Source organism: Lissotriton helveticus, chromosome 10 (assembly GCF_964261635.1).
Source record: "Lissotriton helveticus chromosome 10, aLisHel1.1, whole genome shotgun sequence".
NCBI classification, from domain to species: domain Eukaryota; kingdom Metazoa; phylum Chordata; class Amphibia; order Caudata; family Salamandridae; genus Lissotriton; species Lissotriton helveticus.
In genome coordinates, this window is record NC_136071.1 from 720,719,920 (window position 1) to 720,735,452 (window position 15,533).

Sequence of the window (15,533 nt, forward strand, 5' to 3'; positions counted from 1 at the left end):
TTTGTTGACTTGCTTAATATGTCGCTACTCATTGTTGATTATCCTTTAGGGTCGTACGCTTCGGACGGGGGACGGAGGATACCGGGCGTGCATAATACATTTTCCTCCTCCATCTTTTTCTTTTTGTATCGCTTTATCCTTTTCTTTAATAATTATTTATTCTTTCTATATTTCGGGTTCTGCTACTGGGCGACAGGCACGCTGCTAGGGGGGTAGGCCGTGGCCATCTGCAGGGGTGCAGGGTGGGGAGTTGGGGGAGGGGTTTTCTTGTTTTTCCTTTCTTTGTTTCTATGGCCTTTTTTCTCTTTGCTTTTTTGGCTTTTCTTTCACTTTTTCTTTTCGCTGGGTTTGGGATCAGCATAATGGGCTAATCTTTGAGTTTTCATTGATTTTCGTAATTTATGCCTCAATTTTTGCGCATTGTGGGTATCGATGGACGGCGCCTGACTGGTGCACTCAGTGATTGTATGCAGATATATCCCGATTTATTCGATGCGGGCCCGATGTTTTAACTGTGATCGTTTTAACTGTGTAGGATTTGCTTAATTGGCCCGTCCATTGTACGACTATATTTTATAGTATGGCACCTGGTCCCCCCTATTTCTTTATTTTATATTGGAGTCTTTTATGTTTTCGATTTCATCCTGATTTAAAAGTAAAATTAAACCTCGTTTATCCGAGATATGATCTGTGTGTGCCGTGATAATGTGTTTCTATTGTGCTGCCGTGCCTTCAGGATGTTCGGCTAAATAGCTGTGTACACTTTTATATAAATAAAGGTTTTCAAAAACAAAACAAAAAAAGAATTAAATGTGAACCCAAGAAAAGGACCTTTGTTCAGCAGAACTAAACTCAGCTATCTCTACAGAGCTCAGTCCCTCAGCGTCTTCCTACAACTCCTAAAACAACACTCTTCTTTTTCAAGAAAACCCTGCACTGTTGTAGGACTATAAAGATATTCAACAACAGACCCTTAATTTAAGGCCATTAGGTTTAGCACCCATTAGTCTGTTGTTTATGTTTGATGACATTGAGCAGTAGTTTCCATTACTAGCAGCTAGATTCATCAAAGTCCCGTTTTGCGAGTCTGTAATAGAGATTCATAAGGAATCGCTATTAAGGACTTGCAAAACGGGATTCATGTAGGAATTGCAAAAAATATTGCGATTCCTACATCTTCCTTATTTGCAATTAGCAAATTGCTAATCGCAAATAAGGAATAACTCCCCATTCATTCTGGCCTAAAGGCCCATAGAAATGAATGGGGAGTTATTCCTTATTTGCGATTAGCAATTTGCTAATCGCAAATAAGGATGCGATTTCAAGGGTGCCAGGGGTGTCCAAAGGACACCCTGTAGCACCCCTGAAAAGCAAATGTAGCCAGATGTTGCGCACACACATGTCCAAAGGACATGTGTGTGTGTAACATACCACTCAGAAAAATGCACTAAAGTGCATTTTTCTGAGTTTTCGCTATTGACTTCGTGGTAAATAGCGAATACTTTGTACAATGTAACCTTTGGCTGTACTGATTTGTATTGTATGACTATTATTTCTGCAAGGACTGCCATTAAACCAAAACAGTGAGCAAATACTACCTTAGGGACACTGACAATAGCTCTAGCTGTAAAAAGACTTTTCCTAAGAGCAATGACTTCCTAACAACAATCCACAGAAAATGACTACATGTAAAGATACTTGATCTTAGTGCTAATTCCAAATCAGATTCACTGCAGTCTTCTCTTCTAAATAAAACATAGAATTCCAACTTGAGGGCGATACCCCTCTGACAATTCATTTGCAAATATTAAATGAGTAAATAAAAAAGTAGAGGAAACCTGATTGAAAATCCTTTTCTTTGTTTGTTCACTAAAATTCCTGCTGTCTAGTGTAAGATACACATGGGTCTGGAACCTCTTTCTTTCAGGAATGGGAGTGTGATGAATCATTTTCTAAATAGGGCAATGAGATGTAAGTGGTCAAGATGATTCTACAACTACCCAGAGGAAATTGGATGGAATTCTCTCTCAATATATTACCCAGGTCAGAATTAAGGGACGTACATTTGCATAGCAATTCAATGTAAGAAGTTACATTAAATGTAACAGTCATTAAATTGTGTTTACTTATCTGGCCTTGTTAAATTACCTTGCATAAGCACACTCAAGTGCCCTTTTTACCCCCCAGTTAGATCTTATGTTACTTCAGCTTATAATATTTTGCTTCACATGTCCAGCCTCATGCATGGTTTGATACCCGTTATGGCCTGGTCCACTTTATATAATACCTTACACACTAATATATATATATTCAGAATGCATGTCAATGCCAATTCAAACACTCACATGAAATGCTAAAAGTTGTGGCGTTCCACTGAAGTTACGTATAAAGTCCCACTCAATGTGTATGGCACTAAACATTCCTAAAAAAGCATGTCACCCTCAGATGGAGGTAAAAAGCAGAGTAATGGCTGGCCAGACATATTGTTTAACAAGTATTATTGAACTTCAGTGTGTCTGTAAAAGGTAAACACAAACAAAAGAAGGATTAAAACTTAAAGTAGTATCTTGCCCCACAGTTGCACATGAGGGACATATTGCAACACCTATCCCTATTGCCCATCTTGTTACAAATGTACCACAGTGTCAAATTCTGCCACGTTGTGTACCTGGGGAACAGCTTGGTATACACAATTTGCAGCTACGGTGTGCACTAACAGATATACTTTGACAAACAATTCACTGAGGTGTGCTTTTTCATGTTCGAATGGGTATACTACATGCCTAAGAGAAACATGGTTTACATGTTTTGACCCCTGGTTGGGGGGCTTTGAGATGGGATAATGAATGTCACATGCACTTTTCATATTTTCTTATTAAAGTTTGCGGTACACTTCAAATTAATGCGAGAGGATTACCTGATGCAGAGACAGAGAGAAAGACCAGGGTGACACATCATAGCTTCAAGTTCATGCTTTAAACCGAGTTTTAATGCTCCTACAAGAGCATTAGTGGTCTATGTGGATTTTAGGTCACTTTCTTGGAGAGAGGCATGTGAGAAAAGCACTTTCAAAGGATGCACCTGCAGTCTGTCAAGCTTGCACACACAAAATCAGCGGCCCCTGTATTCAAAATTATGGAGCTCCTCATAATATGGAGCACACCCCTAGTCTGCGCAAAATAGATTGTGGTCACGTCTAGATCAGATCAGTACTGAACCTGTGCTACATTAAAATGGATTAAGCCTGAAAATTATTGTTCTCTCGATCAGTTATTCCACTAAGCTGATTTAAGTCTTTCTGAGCTATTCTGCTCTGGGTGAGAAAATATATTTATGTGAAAATGCAGTTATAGAGTTATTATTATTATCATAAAAACATGTATATGTGAGAGTACTTGCCAGGGATATATTGAAGCACTGTATCACTGTAAGTACTAGTTAACTCTATTACCCAAATCAAAGCTAGTGAGATTATTAAACTTGATTTGGAAGTATGATCTCAAACATTCTGCAGCATATTGAGCTATCTCAAAGGTTTTGGACCTCAGTAGGTGAATATCAGTAATATCCTAAATAGTACAGCTCAAAAGATATCATGTCAATTAACTTCTTTTACAAACAGTTATTTGCCAACAACAAAAGGTAAAATAACTTTTCTAGTGCACAAAGCAGAGTCTGAACATGTGCTCAGCATTTGCATAACTCATGAAGAAACAAAGTGTGCATGCAAAGAGAATCTTCACATTTTAAAGATCACTTTGTTAACAATGCTTAAAGCTCTCCTTTATTGGAAACTGTCACCTAGCAACATAAACAGGCTATCATAACGTTTGTTGTGCAAACACATTATGTAACTGTTTCAAACACATGTGTATATTTAGGATTGGCATGGGAAGTTCATAGTAACAAACATAACGAAGACCCACTGGAATACCAGGAAAATACTGCTCTATCTAAAGTAAGCTCAGATACGAAATGATAAAGACATTATACAAAGGCCTTTGGTGATGGGCAGGTGGATGGACATTGCTTTATGTGCACTGACTGACAGAGCATTTACATCAAAAGATAAGACCAGCTTTTTTCTGATCCTATTTTAGATGGTGAAAGCAGGTAACAGAAGTTGTGACATCCCCCACCTGCTGGCATATGTATCGGTTACTTGGGACCAAATCCACTTTCAGTAAGGCAGCAACAATGCCCCACTCCCTCTGATGAGCAAATTCTTTGATTCAATTCTATCTGGTGGACATATATCCACCTAGCACTTCACTGCTGGAAGGAAATGATAAAGACACAGCCATTCAGCTATTTTCGTACTAGCCGTGTGGAGACTGTTTGCATTCTATTACTTCTTTCTGCCCAAGCATGACCTCACTAAATAAAAATACCATTCACCAAGGAGGATGGTATTTATTTCATTATAATGACCTTCATCAGAAGGATATAAAACTACTTAGTATTCACATCCTAGTACCAAGGGCAAACAATAACTGGAATCGGAGTGAGCTATGCACCACACACAATTCAATATAAAATTAACATATTGTACTCTGAAAGTTAATATTACCCACTAGATAACCATTAGTCAACATAGCCGACTTACAAATAAATAGTATTAAGAACTAGCAAAAATCATTCTCAATGATAAGTTGCGAAGTGCTTAGTCACCTTCAAAACCCCTAGTGAGGAGTTTCAACTTAAAATCAAGGCACAATCAGAAGCAGAAGGCATAAACATTTGAGGGAGATACTACATATTTCAAAGGGGAACACGAGCAAAGTAATTCTTAACTGCTCCATTACACATCTGCGCACTCTCTATTTAGGCTTAAAATAGAAACACATAGAAGTAAACAATACAATTGGTGCTGATGTTTGCAGGTGGTGTACCCTTTTTGGGGGCCCTGCACTTATTTTTCAACATCACACTTTTCCTGGGAACAAAAGAGAAAAAGGCAGAAAAGGGAGAAAGAACGAGAAATTGAAAGGCAGGGAAACAGTCAAATGAGAGGAGGCAGAAAAGGCAGAGAGATTGCGGGTATAAAAAAAGTAGACAGGAAGTGTGGAGAGGTGGACGAAAGGGGAATGAGGTGGAATATGTGGTGAATGAAAGAGGTATGAGGTAGAATTAACTAGGCAGCCAAAGTATTCAGAAAAAGAGATACTTTGAAACTCTGATGACAGGCTGCAAAAAAATAAATGTTTGGGCCCTGGAACTTTTTTTTTTTACAAGTAGATCATTTTAACAAACACAACAGAAAGGATGGATAGCATGCCAAATGTAAAGTTTGTTGTCATAGAAACATTCAACAAACTTGCAATAATTCAAACTATTTTTAAAAGACAAATTTCTGGCTGCAAGTAGTTGGGACGAGCGAGCATGGGCGATGCTCACAAAACTCGCAGTAGGAAAAACACATTGGCCTAAACTAGTTATACATTTTTTGAAATGCTGGGTTGGGTAACATTTTTCAAATCACAACATCCTTCACACATTACATTTGAACATAAGAAGCAAGTATCCATATAAAAAAGAAAATTAATTTCAGATTTCAAATTCAGGCAAACTAACAAAGACTGAAATCCATTCTCAATTAGAAAATACACAGGCAGTCCTCTTTATTTGTCTGTGACATCCAATGTGTATTTCCAACTCCTCCATCCATTAAATAGCTCTCTATAAATTTGATAGGAATGCACCCCAGATCGAAAATGTAAGCATGAAATCCCCAATAGGGTGTTAGTGCTAAAATATTTCTTATAGCCAATGCCAGTTCTATTTCTGACAACTACACTTATGATTAGGCTATACAATCAATATTTAACATTATATATTGTAGTTTCTAGAGAATTTGCATGAGATATTTCAAAAGGAAAGTTAACCTATTTTACTGATTTAATGTACAATATTGGCAACATGTATTTTCATTTTAACATTCTTTAGTTTATTAGTTTTGGACAAACATTTGATTTGGACCAACTTCTGAAATCTGTACAGCAATACCTAAGACAAGTGACAAGCATGATCTTTCACCAAAAGGCACATGTTAAACAGATTTGCAAAAAAAGAAGCGAACTGAACAGAGCAAGAATGGTTAGTGATACAAACCAGCACTTGATTCATTGAGGCGGAAAGTCAGCATGCGCCCATCAGCAAGCATAGGTCGTTAGCGGCTCAGAATAAGGCTTTCCCACATTGCCCCTGCAGCAGTGTCACAGTTTCCAATGATCACTTTTGTGACTATGCAACTGGGCTCATATTACTAGCTGCAACATCACAAAAATGACACTGGCAACCGCTAATTAGCTGTCAGAATTTCTCCATTATTTAACGTGATTGCTGTTAGTAAAGGCCGATGCATACCGCAAGCAAAGATTGCATAATGTAGCTGAATATTTTAAGCAAAGCCTTTGCACAGGATAGTAACTGACTCCTATTATAGGAGAATTCCTATAAATTGTAAAACATGCTTCTTATGGGCTTGAGAAACGTTCAAATATAAATGCAGTGCATTAAAAATACTCATTGGTACATGAACATCACCGTTATTCTTTTGTTGCGAATGACACAGAATTGCAGAAGCCTTCACATATTAATTATTTTGTGTATTATTGTACCCAACAGTGTTCTTTTCACATAAAAGTGCAATGGTCACATACATTCCGAAACCTCACGGTCAGCCCACTCTCCCATGGACACATTCCTTTCAACGTTTCCTGATCCTGCATGGATCTTTCATTCGGTGCCCTGGACCAGCAAGCATTGAATGCAGCTTTTCAAAGGTCTGTCCTCATTGCACAAACAGCATTATGTGAAAATGGAAAATGCAAAATAAAGATAACTAAAATTACAAAAATTAAAGCAGAAACACAATTATATATATTTTTAACATTTTTAAGAATTTACATTAAAATCGTTTTTACATTCATGTTTTAAGCATTGTTGGCTTTGTACCAGGAAGATAAATAAAATAAAACAAGGATGGGATGAAGAATATGATTGCATTAAGGGTTATGCCTAAATTAGGGAATGGGGTAAGGGGTGTGGCTCAGATGGATTATAGTTATATTTAGGTTTATAGTTGTGGCAAGTGTTAGGGTTGAGCTAGAGTAAAGTTTCATCATAGATCAGAGCTAGACTTCTGGTTACAATTACATCTTTGGAAAGAGTGGAGATTAGTATTGTGTCAAAGAGTGACTTAGGTTTTGGCTAGTGTAAGGATTTGTTTAAGGATTAGGGTTGCATAGGGATCATAATTAGTACTGCATTAAAAAACATGTTGTCATCATGGCTTCCTCAAAATCTAATCTTCATAAGTGTATTTTTTTACATTTCTCATTATTACACACATTGCATTTTCAAACTAGATCAGATAAAATAAAAATGCAATATCCATTCTTCAAAACAAAATTGTAGCTCTATTAGCAAAAATACTGCAAAGAGAATTTAAAAAAAATTGTCAAATACCAGCTCACAAATTGTAAGCTTCAGTAAATTAAAATCCTTGAATGGACATTGACAGATTATTCGTTAATTTGCAGTGGAATGTAAATGCATTGTAGTTATTGAAACGTAATTTTAATGTTAACAATGTTATAACCATGCTGCATAAGTAATTGAGGTAATGTCTCTAGAACCCTGGGTTGCCAATATTATATTACACATTTGTCATTGTACACATTATGTTGCATGCTTATTTTGAGGCAGTTAGCTTGAAGAACATGTTTTTTTAAAACTGGGAATATTTAATAAAAGTAGCAAGTGAAATGATGTACAATACTGTTTGGCTTTCAGGAGTAAATATGAGACAACCACACAGCCACAGACCACTGCAGAATTTGGTCCAGGGCTTGCTCACATTACTGGCCCAACTACCAATCCCTGCTGTGTAGAGTAAAAGGCCGCACAAAGCCAGGCCAAAACAGTTAGAGCGAACCCCAGGGGTGGGTTGACCACAAGGTTTAGCCTAAAGTCTAGCTTACTATGCCCTGTGCGCAGCGGGTGTTCACACAGTGGTGCATTGGTCTCAGGGCCTGATCACCTTCAGCTGTGCGCAGTAGAAGTTGCCCATCATTGATGGGTTTAGGTTGCACATGGTATAAGAGTAAAAAATAAATTCACTGAAAAAGCAATGGTTAAAGTGAAGTTATGTTTAGCTTTTGTTAAAACAATTTAACATGCTAATAAAACCCTTAGAAATTCACTTAAGCACCACAATTAAAGTGCAGTTATGACTGTGAATTAAAATTGAAAAACCACTGAAATGTGCAAGTTACAGTTAGGACGCTAATCCGTAACTCACACAACAACCATGCAAACCATAACTCACACACAAAACTGCAATGCATATGATCTCTCAATATTTACACCAAAAACTAAAAACAAATTCAATTAAATAACAAGGGATGCTCAAACCAATAACTAGTACTACATTCAAAGGTGTCCCTTTTGTAGTGTGATGTGTAATATGATATTTAATCAACTGTAAGTACATTTATTTTATCACATTTGTAATTCCATCAGTCACATCAAGGGTGAGGTTATGAGCATTACCTTTGGTGTGTGACCTACGGTTTACATGACTGTTGATCGAGTTCTGGATTGCAGCACTAACCATAACTTGAATTTCAGTCTTTGTTTTCAGTTTTAATTTGCAACCTTAACTGCCATTTGGTTTAATATTTACATGTTCACTTGTAAATGTAGGCAAACAAAACTCTCCATAAAATGATTCGTCTTCATACGTAGCTGATGGCTCAAAGAAAAAGATAAATCTAAGATGTATTACTACTTCTAGCTATTACAAAGGAAGAAGTATAAAATGGGCTTCTGGCAACTAGATACCTAGAAGCATCCTCTTGCTTCCTATCAATGAAGTACCAGGTAAAGAGGCATCAATTTTCCAAGTGGTCCCATTACAGCATAATAAATAACTGATCCTAAAATGATAATAGTATGTAGCATATGAGCCTCAAACACCCTGAAAAGCCACCAGTACATCTCCAATGAAAAACATGGGTAAGGGGCAAGTGTCTATAAACAGTAACTCATTGTGCTGAAACAGTTTTCTGATTCCACATACAAGGTTTTAAGAGCCTGCAATAGTGCTCGACAACATATGTTGAAGGTTGCCTATTTGTTAACATCGAAGGAATAAAGTTGTGGATATCAAAATCAACTACTGGAGTACATTATTTGCAACATTGGCAGACATAAGCTGAGGTTGACAGAGCAGGTGATATACAGAGTTATTGCTCCATAAATCCATACAAAGTGATTATGAGACTAGCAAAATTTGTTTCATAGATTGTATGCTGGTGGCATGGATGGTTTGAAAAAAGTTAACATACGGCACATGCTTCCTATAGAATTGTCAATGGCAAAAACATTAGAACATTGAACATCTTTAATATCAGTCTTTTCATTCTAGTGTCATCTTTGGTTTACTCTCTCATGTATTTTTTTCAATTTCCGCTATCCGAAGCCCACACTTGCATAATCTAATGCCACCTATGTTCGGCATTTCTCTAAATCCCTTGTATTTTTATGTTGTTTTCCAATCCAAACAGTAAACATCTCTAACCTATTTGGTCTCATTTTCATCTCCATATATCAGTTTCCTCATCATTTTCAAAATTTGACATATTGAGTCTCAAACTTCTAACTTAGTTTACAATACTTAGTATGCATCTAGCATTCTGACTTACCATTCTCGAAATTTCAGTTTCTATCTTCTGTGATACATTTTGTTCTCTCTTAGAATCATTGTTTTACATGAGATATCCATGCCATTTTAATTTACACATCTGTAGTTAATCTTCGTCCCGCAGTTTGTGTTGGCTTTTTTCATTTATTCTGTTTTACTCATCTTCTACCTCAGTTGCATATCTCTCTTTGTGAGTACATGAGCATGTGAATGAGCAAGCACAAGTGGCTCACGTGTCACACACCACATAGCATTGAACTGTGTGATTGTGTTTGTGTATTTTTCTTCATCTTTTTCTCTCTCTCTCTTTGCCCACCTGTTTTTCTCTCTGACCCCATTGTACCTATGGGACCTAAAAGTGTGCCTGTTGCCTTTGCTTTGTAATTAATTGTCTCTCTCTCCACAAAAACCACAACAAAGAAAAACCCTTGTTTTTGTCTGCTGCATCATTTGCACAGTTGTTAGAATGCAGATAATATGAAATCCCTAGCCCTTTGCATATTAGGAATGTGTCGTAGTCTTTACATGATTTATGACCTGACCACATGCACAAGAAAAGGGACAGCTGACAACATGCTGGAGAAGTGTTGAATACACACTTAATTGGCTCAAAGCCCAGGATCCCCATTACAAAGAAATAGGGGTTGTAGCATGTGGTGTACCTGCGGAAGTCCAGTAGCGACCTAGTAGACGAAGGCACCCCCTGCTCATTCCAATTCAGAAAGTTGAACTGTGTCACTGTACGAGTTTCGTTGGTTTGAAGGTTTTTCAGGTAGAAACTCCTGACAAGGAAGTCTTCACACCAGATGTGTTCAGACACCAGATTTACCTATGCAGAAGCAGAACAAAAGATAAACATTTAAAATGAAGGAAGGCCACATTAGTGGATGCATGGCTGTAAATGGAAACAAGCACATTATTCAGAAAGGACTCAAAGTGTTCATTCGAAACTAATTAACAATCCTGAACACCATGTAGGAATTTTTTAAAATTCACAATATTAGATCACTATTTCCTCGTGACAAATAGCCTATCCATGCCCTCAGATCAATCAATCCATGACTTATCAATTACTATTTGAAATTCAGATACTGTAAAAAGCAAAAAGCATGTCGCCTTTGAGACTCTTTGCAAATGTATTATGTGGTATAAACAAAGTAGAACCAATAACTACAATAGAATCATTGTTGAGACATAAATCTCTGTGTGTGTACCAGTCTTAACGCAATTACTTGTTACTTCCCTTACTATGTATATCACTCTAGCTGACTGTTGGGGGTGGTTCCAGATTATCAACTACATAAATAAAAATAATAAAATGAATAAATAATTGCCCTTTTGTCAGATATTAAAACAGTAAAGCTTACAAATGAGGTACTGATAAAACTTCTGATTAATGTTCTGCTGAATGTTTGGCAAACATTTTCAAACTAAAAATTGTCATTAAAAAACCTGATCAAGTCAGCAACCCAGAATTGTGTATGCAGATAATATGCCCTCTTGACGAAGGTAGCATTCATATCGTGGATGTGTGTCTATGACGACTCTGCATTCTGAAACAGAGGTAGCTATCCTGTATTTTTCTGATGAGCATTTTCCAAGCATACATAAAAACATGGAATGTCATAGTAACAGCAAGAAAGATCTATAAAAAGCCAGCCATCCTCTATCGTTGGCTTCAAGACATACTGTTCTTCGGCCAATATAATATTCTGTGCTTTTAGAGATCATGGATTTTGAAACAAAGTCCAATCCAAACACCAGAATCTATACACAGCCACAATTTCGTCTGCAGAGAACTAATAAAATAAAATAAATAGCCCCACTGAGTACTAAAAGTCGTATATGGCCAAACAATAGTCAGAAGACTATGAATCACAGAAAACTGCACAATAAAGACAGAATCAGAGCAGGGCTGAGAGCAAAAATGTTGATTAGAAAGAATAAGGAGGTAAAAAATATGTTTGTGATTGTGTATATTTGTGCGTTTCCTTTTGCTTTGCTGCTCTATAACTGACTCATTTGCGATTTGCCTGCATGGGACTTACTGAATACACTGCACATTGTTTATCTCCAATAAAGGTATTCTTCAGAATTAATTATAATTTTGAAAACTTGTCATGTAGAGAAGTAGACGTACTAAGCTGCTCGCAGCAATGAAACACCTGGATTTAAGCCTGCTTCTACATCGGCCCAGATATCTAAAACCTCACTCAGACAGTCCAATGTGATAACGCAACACATTTCTGGGTATGGAACATGTACTGACTTCACAGCAACAACTCATCCTGGGTGTGGCTTAAATGCAGAGATGCTATAGTTAATTTTGTATATTTCCACTTGTTATGAACTGGTGCAAATCATGAAAGCTATCATGGCTCATTTTTGGAAACATGCTGGGGACCACGCTACACTTCCTTTGGAACATGGAGTCTAGTGGCTGCGCTTGTAACTGCGAAACCAATAACCTGAGGTCGATTTGAACCACAAAGCCAGAGGGAGCCCTGCAGTTTCCATGCTTGGTCAGAGTGTGTGATCCTGTGCGAATCCCTTTCTTTTTCTGTGACTCCGTTGCCTTAACGGCCAATTTTGGAAGTAACTAAGTAGAATGTAGAAAGCAATGAATCACCAGCATTAGGTGCCTTATACAAAACCAAAGCACTTAAAATGTGTGTTGAATATCTTAGAAAAGCATCTTTAACTACTAAAAGGCCTTTAACTTGTCACATAGGCCTTCATTATGAGTACCCGTAAGATTCTGAACCATGCGCAAACCCTTTTTTGAGATGGGATCAGATTTAGGTAGACCATCGCGATAAAGTCTAACTCTCTGAAGTAAATTTCATCAGCTCCAACCAGACGAAATTTAACACCTGGAAAAGGTCCAGTAATTACTAGAGCATGTGGATTTTGGTACAGTGAGCATTAAAATCCACATTATTCCCCCCCAAACGCGGCATAAGTGCTATTTTATGCATCTGATCGATTCCAACTCTCAGAGAGTGGGATGTAATTGGAGGCTATAAATATCGCACCAAACACTGGGCCACTTGTAGTGACTGGTCTATACACATTTGGAAATGTTATTCTTCACGGGGCTCACACCCACCTTCTACAGAGTAAGCAAGCAGACATTTGATTTCAGTACCTCGTAAATGTGGTAGAGGTTTGAGCCTTCATCTGGCCAGTAGTGGTGACACTGCTTGACCCCGTTCTCCGTGAGGGATGTCAGCATGACAATGACGACGCAGCCGTTCTCCCAAACCATCTGCAAACAAAGAAAGGCACCAGGGCCACACTGTGACTGCCTAATTACTGCATAGCATGTGTAATTGCTGTTCTCAGACACACAGGCAATCAAAATTCACCCCATTCACAGCAAATGTATTTCATTTTCATTAGACACTTGCAGCTGCTGCACCGTCCCAAGAGACACCGGCAGCGTCAGGACAGCGCCTCCATGAAAAAATATTTAATGTAAAGAATTGTTCAAAGACCTGCTACCTCCAAGCCAGACACTGCCGTTTTTATCTGCCTTAAAAAAGGAAAAACATAATTTGTTTGTTGTACAATGCCTAATGCTGCTTAGTTTAAAGTCATTCCAAGTGTACATTAGATATTGTTTGTTTTTACACATTTATCCGAACTAATATTGTTTTTTTCACCTTTGTTCTGCAGGAGTGAAATTATCATGTAGGAGACTGACCGTGTTAGTTAAATAAAAATGATCAAGTTTTAGTTATAAGCAGCCGCTGTCGGTAGGGCAGCAGCGGTCGGTAGTAGGTGTTCCTGCAGGGCGGTGACGTGGGGAGGGGCAGCGTGGGGGGTAGTAATCTATGGATAACGGACTTTAACAGGTAAGTAAACATAAAAATAAATAAAACGAATTTCGTTGCTTGCACTGCATCGCATTTTGTAATGCAGTGCAAGCAACAAAATTCGTTTTATTTATTTTTATGTTTACTTACCTGTTAAAGTCCGTAATCCATAGATTACTATCCCCCACCCTGCCCCTACCCCTCCCCACGTCACCGCCCTGCAGAAACACCTACTACCGACCGCTGCTGCGGTAGGGAAGTACCTACCGGGGCAGTGACGTGGGGAAGGGGAGGGGCATGGTGGGGGGTAGTAATGTATGGGTAATGGAGGTTTGCAGGTAAGTGAACATTGAAATAAATCAAATGAATTTCGTTGCGCGCACTGCTTTGCATTTGGGGATGCAGTGCGCACAACAAAATTTGTTTGATTTATTTAAATGTTTACTTACCTGCAAACCTCCATTATCCATACATTACTAACCCCCACCCTGCCCCTCTCCCTCCACACGTCACCGCCCCGGCAGGTACTCCCCTACCGACTGCGGTTGGTTATAAGGCGTCAAAGTTAACAGGAAACAAATGACTTTCGGAGACAAAAACACATTCTATGGCAACCTGTCTTAGACACTAATTTGTATGTGCAGCAGCCACAACCAACTACTCCCTTTATTAGTTCACAATAGAGGTATATTAGACTAGACTCACTCACATTCATCGTATGGATGTGGGAAATAAAGATATCGATGTTGGCGCTCTTTGTTTACGTTTACATTCTAAGACCAACGTACACCTCAATTTTATGGGTCTCTTTACAAAGGAAGGATCTGCCATCACTGGTGCTATGACACCTTGAGGTTCCACAGTTGCTTGAAAGAAGCTAAGAAAGGTATGATCTCAGCTCAATCACATCCTATTTAACTATACTTAGGGCCCGATTATGATCTTGGCGGATGGGATACTCAGCCGCAAACGTGACGGATATTCCTGGCCGCCGTTTTACAAGTTCCATTATATCCAATAGGAACTTGTAATATGGATGATGTTGGTGACGGAGTATCCTATCCGCCAAGATCATAATCAGGACCTTGGTATTTAGTTTGCAACAAATGGCTTTAGCATGGTGAGCACAACATTACCCCATCTCAACAAGAAACATAAATGCATGGGTCCAAAGTTTTTCTCAGAAGCCCACTGTTAGCACAGGAACATCTTAAGGGTTTTGGAAGCTTGGTCTAAACATATTTTGGGTGCCCCTGTTCGAAACAGCTTTGAATTTATGTTCCAATGTTAGCTTTTTCATGCCCTCTTCGGCCAGGTCACTGACAGTGCACAGATACACTGTTCCAAATTCCAAATGTGTTGACATTGAATATTCAGGGATAGTGACATGTTTTCAATATTGTAACACAGCAGAGACTCACCAATATTACTGCAAATATTATTTGTGAAACTCTCCCATTTCTCATATGTGAGGACCTGTTTTGATGTAAAAACCTTTTTTTACTACTGTTGCAACAAACATATACACAGCATCGCGCTGTGTGTAAAAAATATTCAAGTTCATCAGTGCAGTATTCTCTGCAGAACAGAACTGGTTCTATTAGGGGCCCCTTGAACGGCTGGGGTCCTGTGCCAGAGCCCCCTTTGTCCATACCTTAAAACGTCCCTGTGTTAGCACTACCAAATGACGTGGATGAAGAGTACCAAGGCTGCCTAGCCTTGAGTACATCTCTTGCCCCTTTCTTCTTATGCCTTTAGATCACACGTTTTTTTAATCACTGCTTTGTCCCTTTGTCACTGTTTTCATGTCTTTCTTTTTCCCTTTTCTGCCTTTTGCTCCTTTCTGTAGATGAAAGTCTAATGATAAATAACAATAATAGGTCCTGGTACCCACCACCTGCAACCACCAGCACAAATTAAGTACTGACTACATCTCTAGCCTGGTGAACACCATATTCCCCCATTTCCTGATACACAGTCCAGTCTCCTAGTTTACAATCCGTGCT

The 15,533-nt window shown here is 38.4% G+C and overlaps 1 protein-coding gene across 1 annotated transcript in view; it reads right to left on the reverse strand.

Annotated features, from left to right (window-relative positions):
* Window positions 1-15,533, reverse strand: part of PTPRN2 (protein tyrosine phosphatase receptor type N2) — a 2,458,064-nt gene that overhangs the window by 68,982 nt on the left and 2,373,549 nt on the right. The window contains exons 18-19 of the mRNA XM_078663270.1: window positions 12,858-12,977; window positions 10,372-10,538 (exon numbers count right to left, since the gene is read on the reverse strand). Coding sequence (XP_078519396.1) covers window positions 10,372-10,538; window positions 12,858-12,977 — 287 coding nt within the window. The remainder of the gene's footprint in view (window positions 1-10,371; window positions 10,539-12,857; window positions 12,978-15,533) is intronic.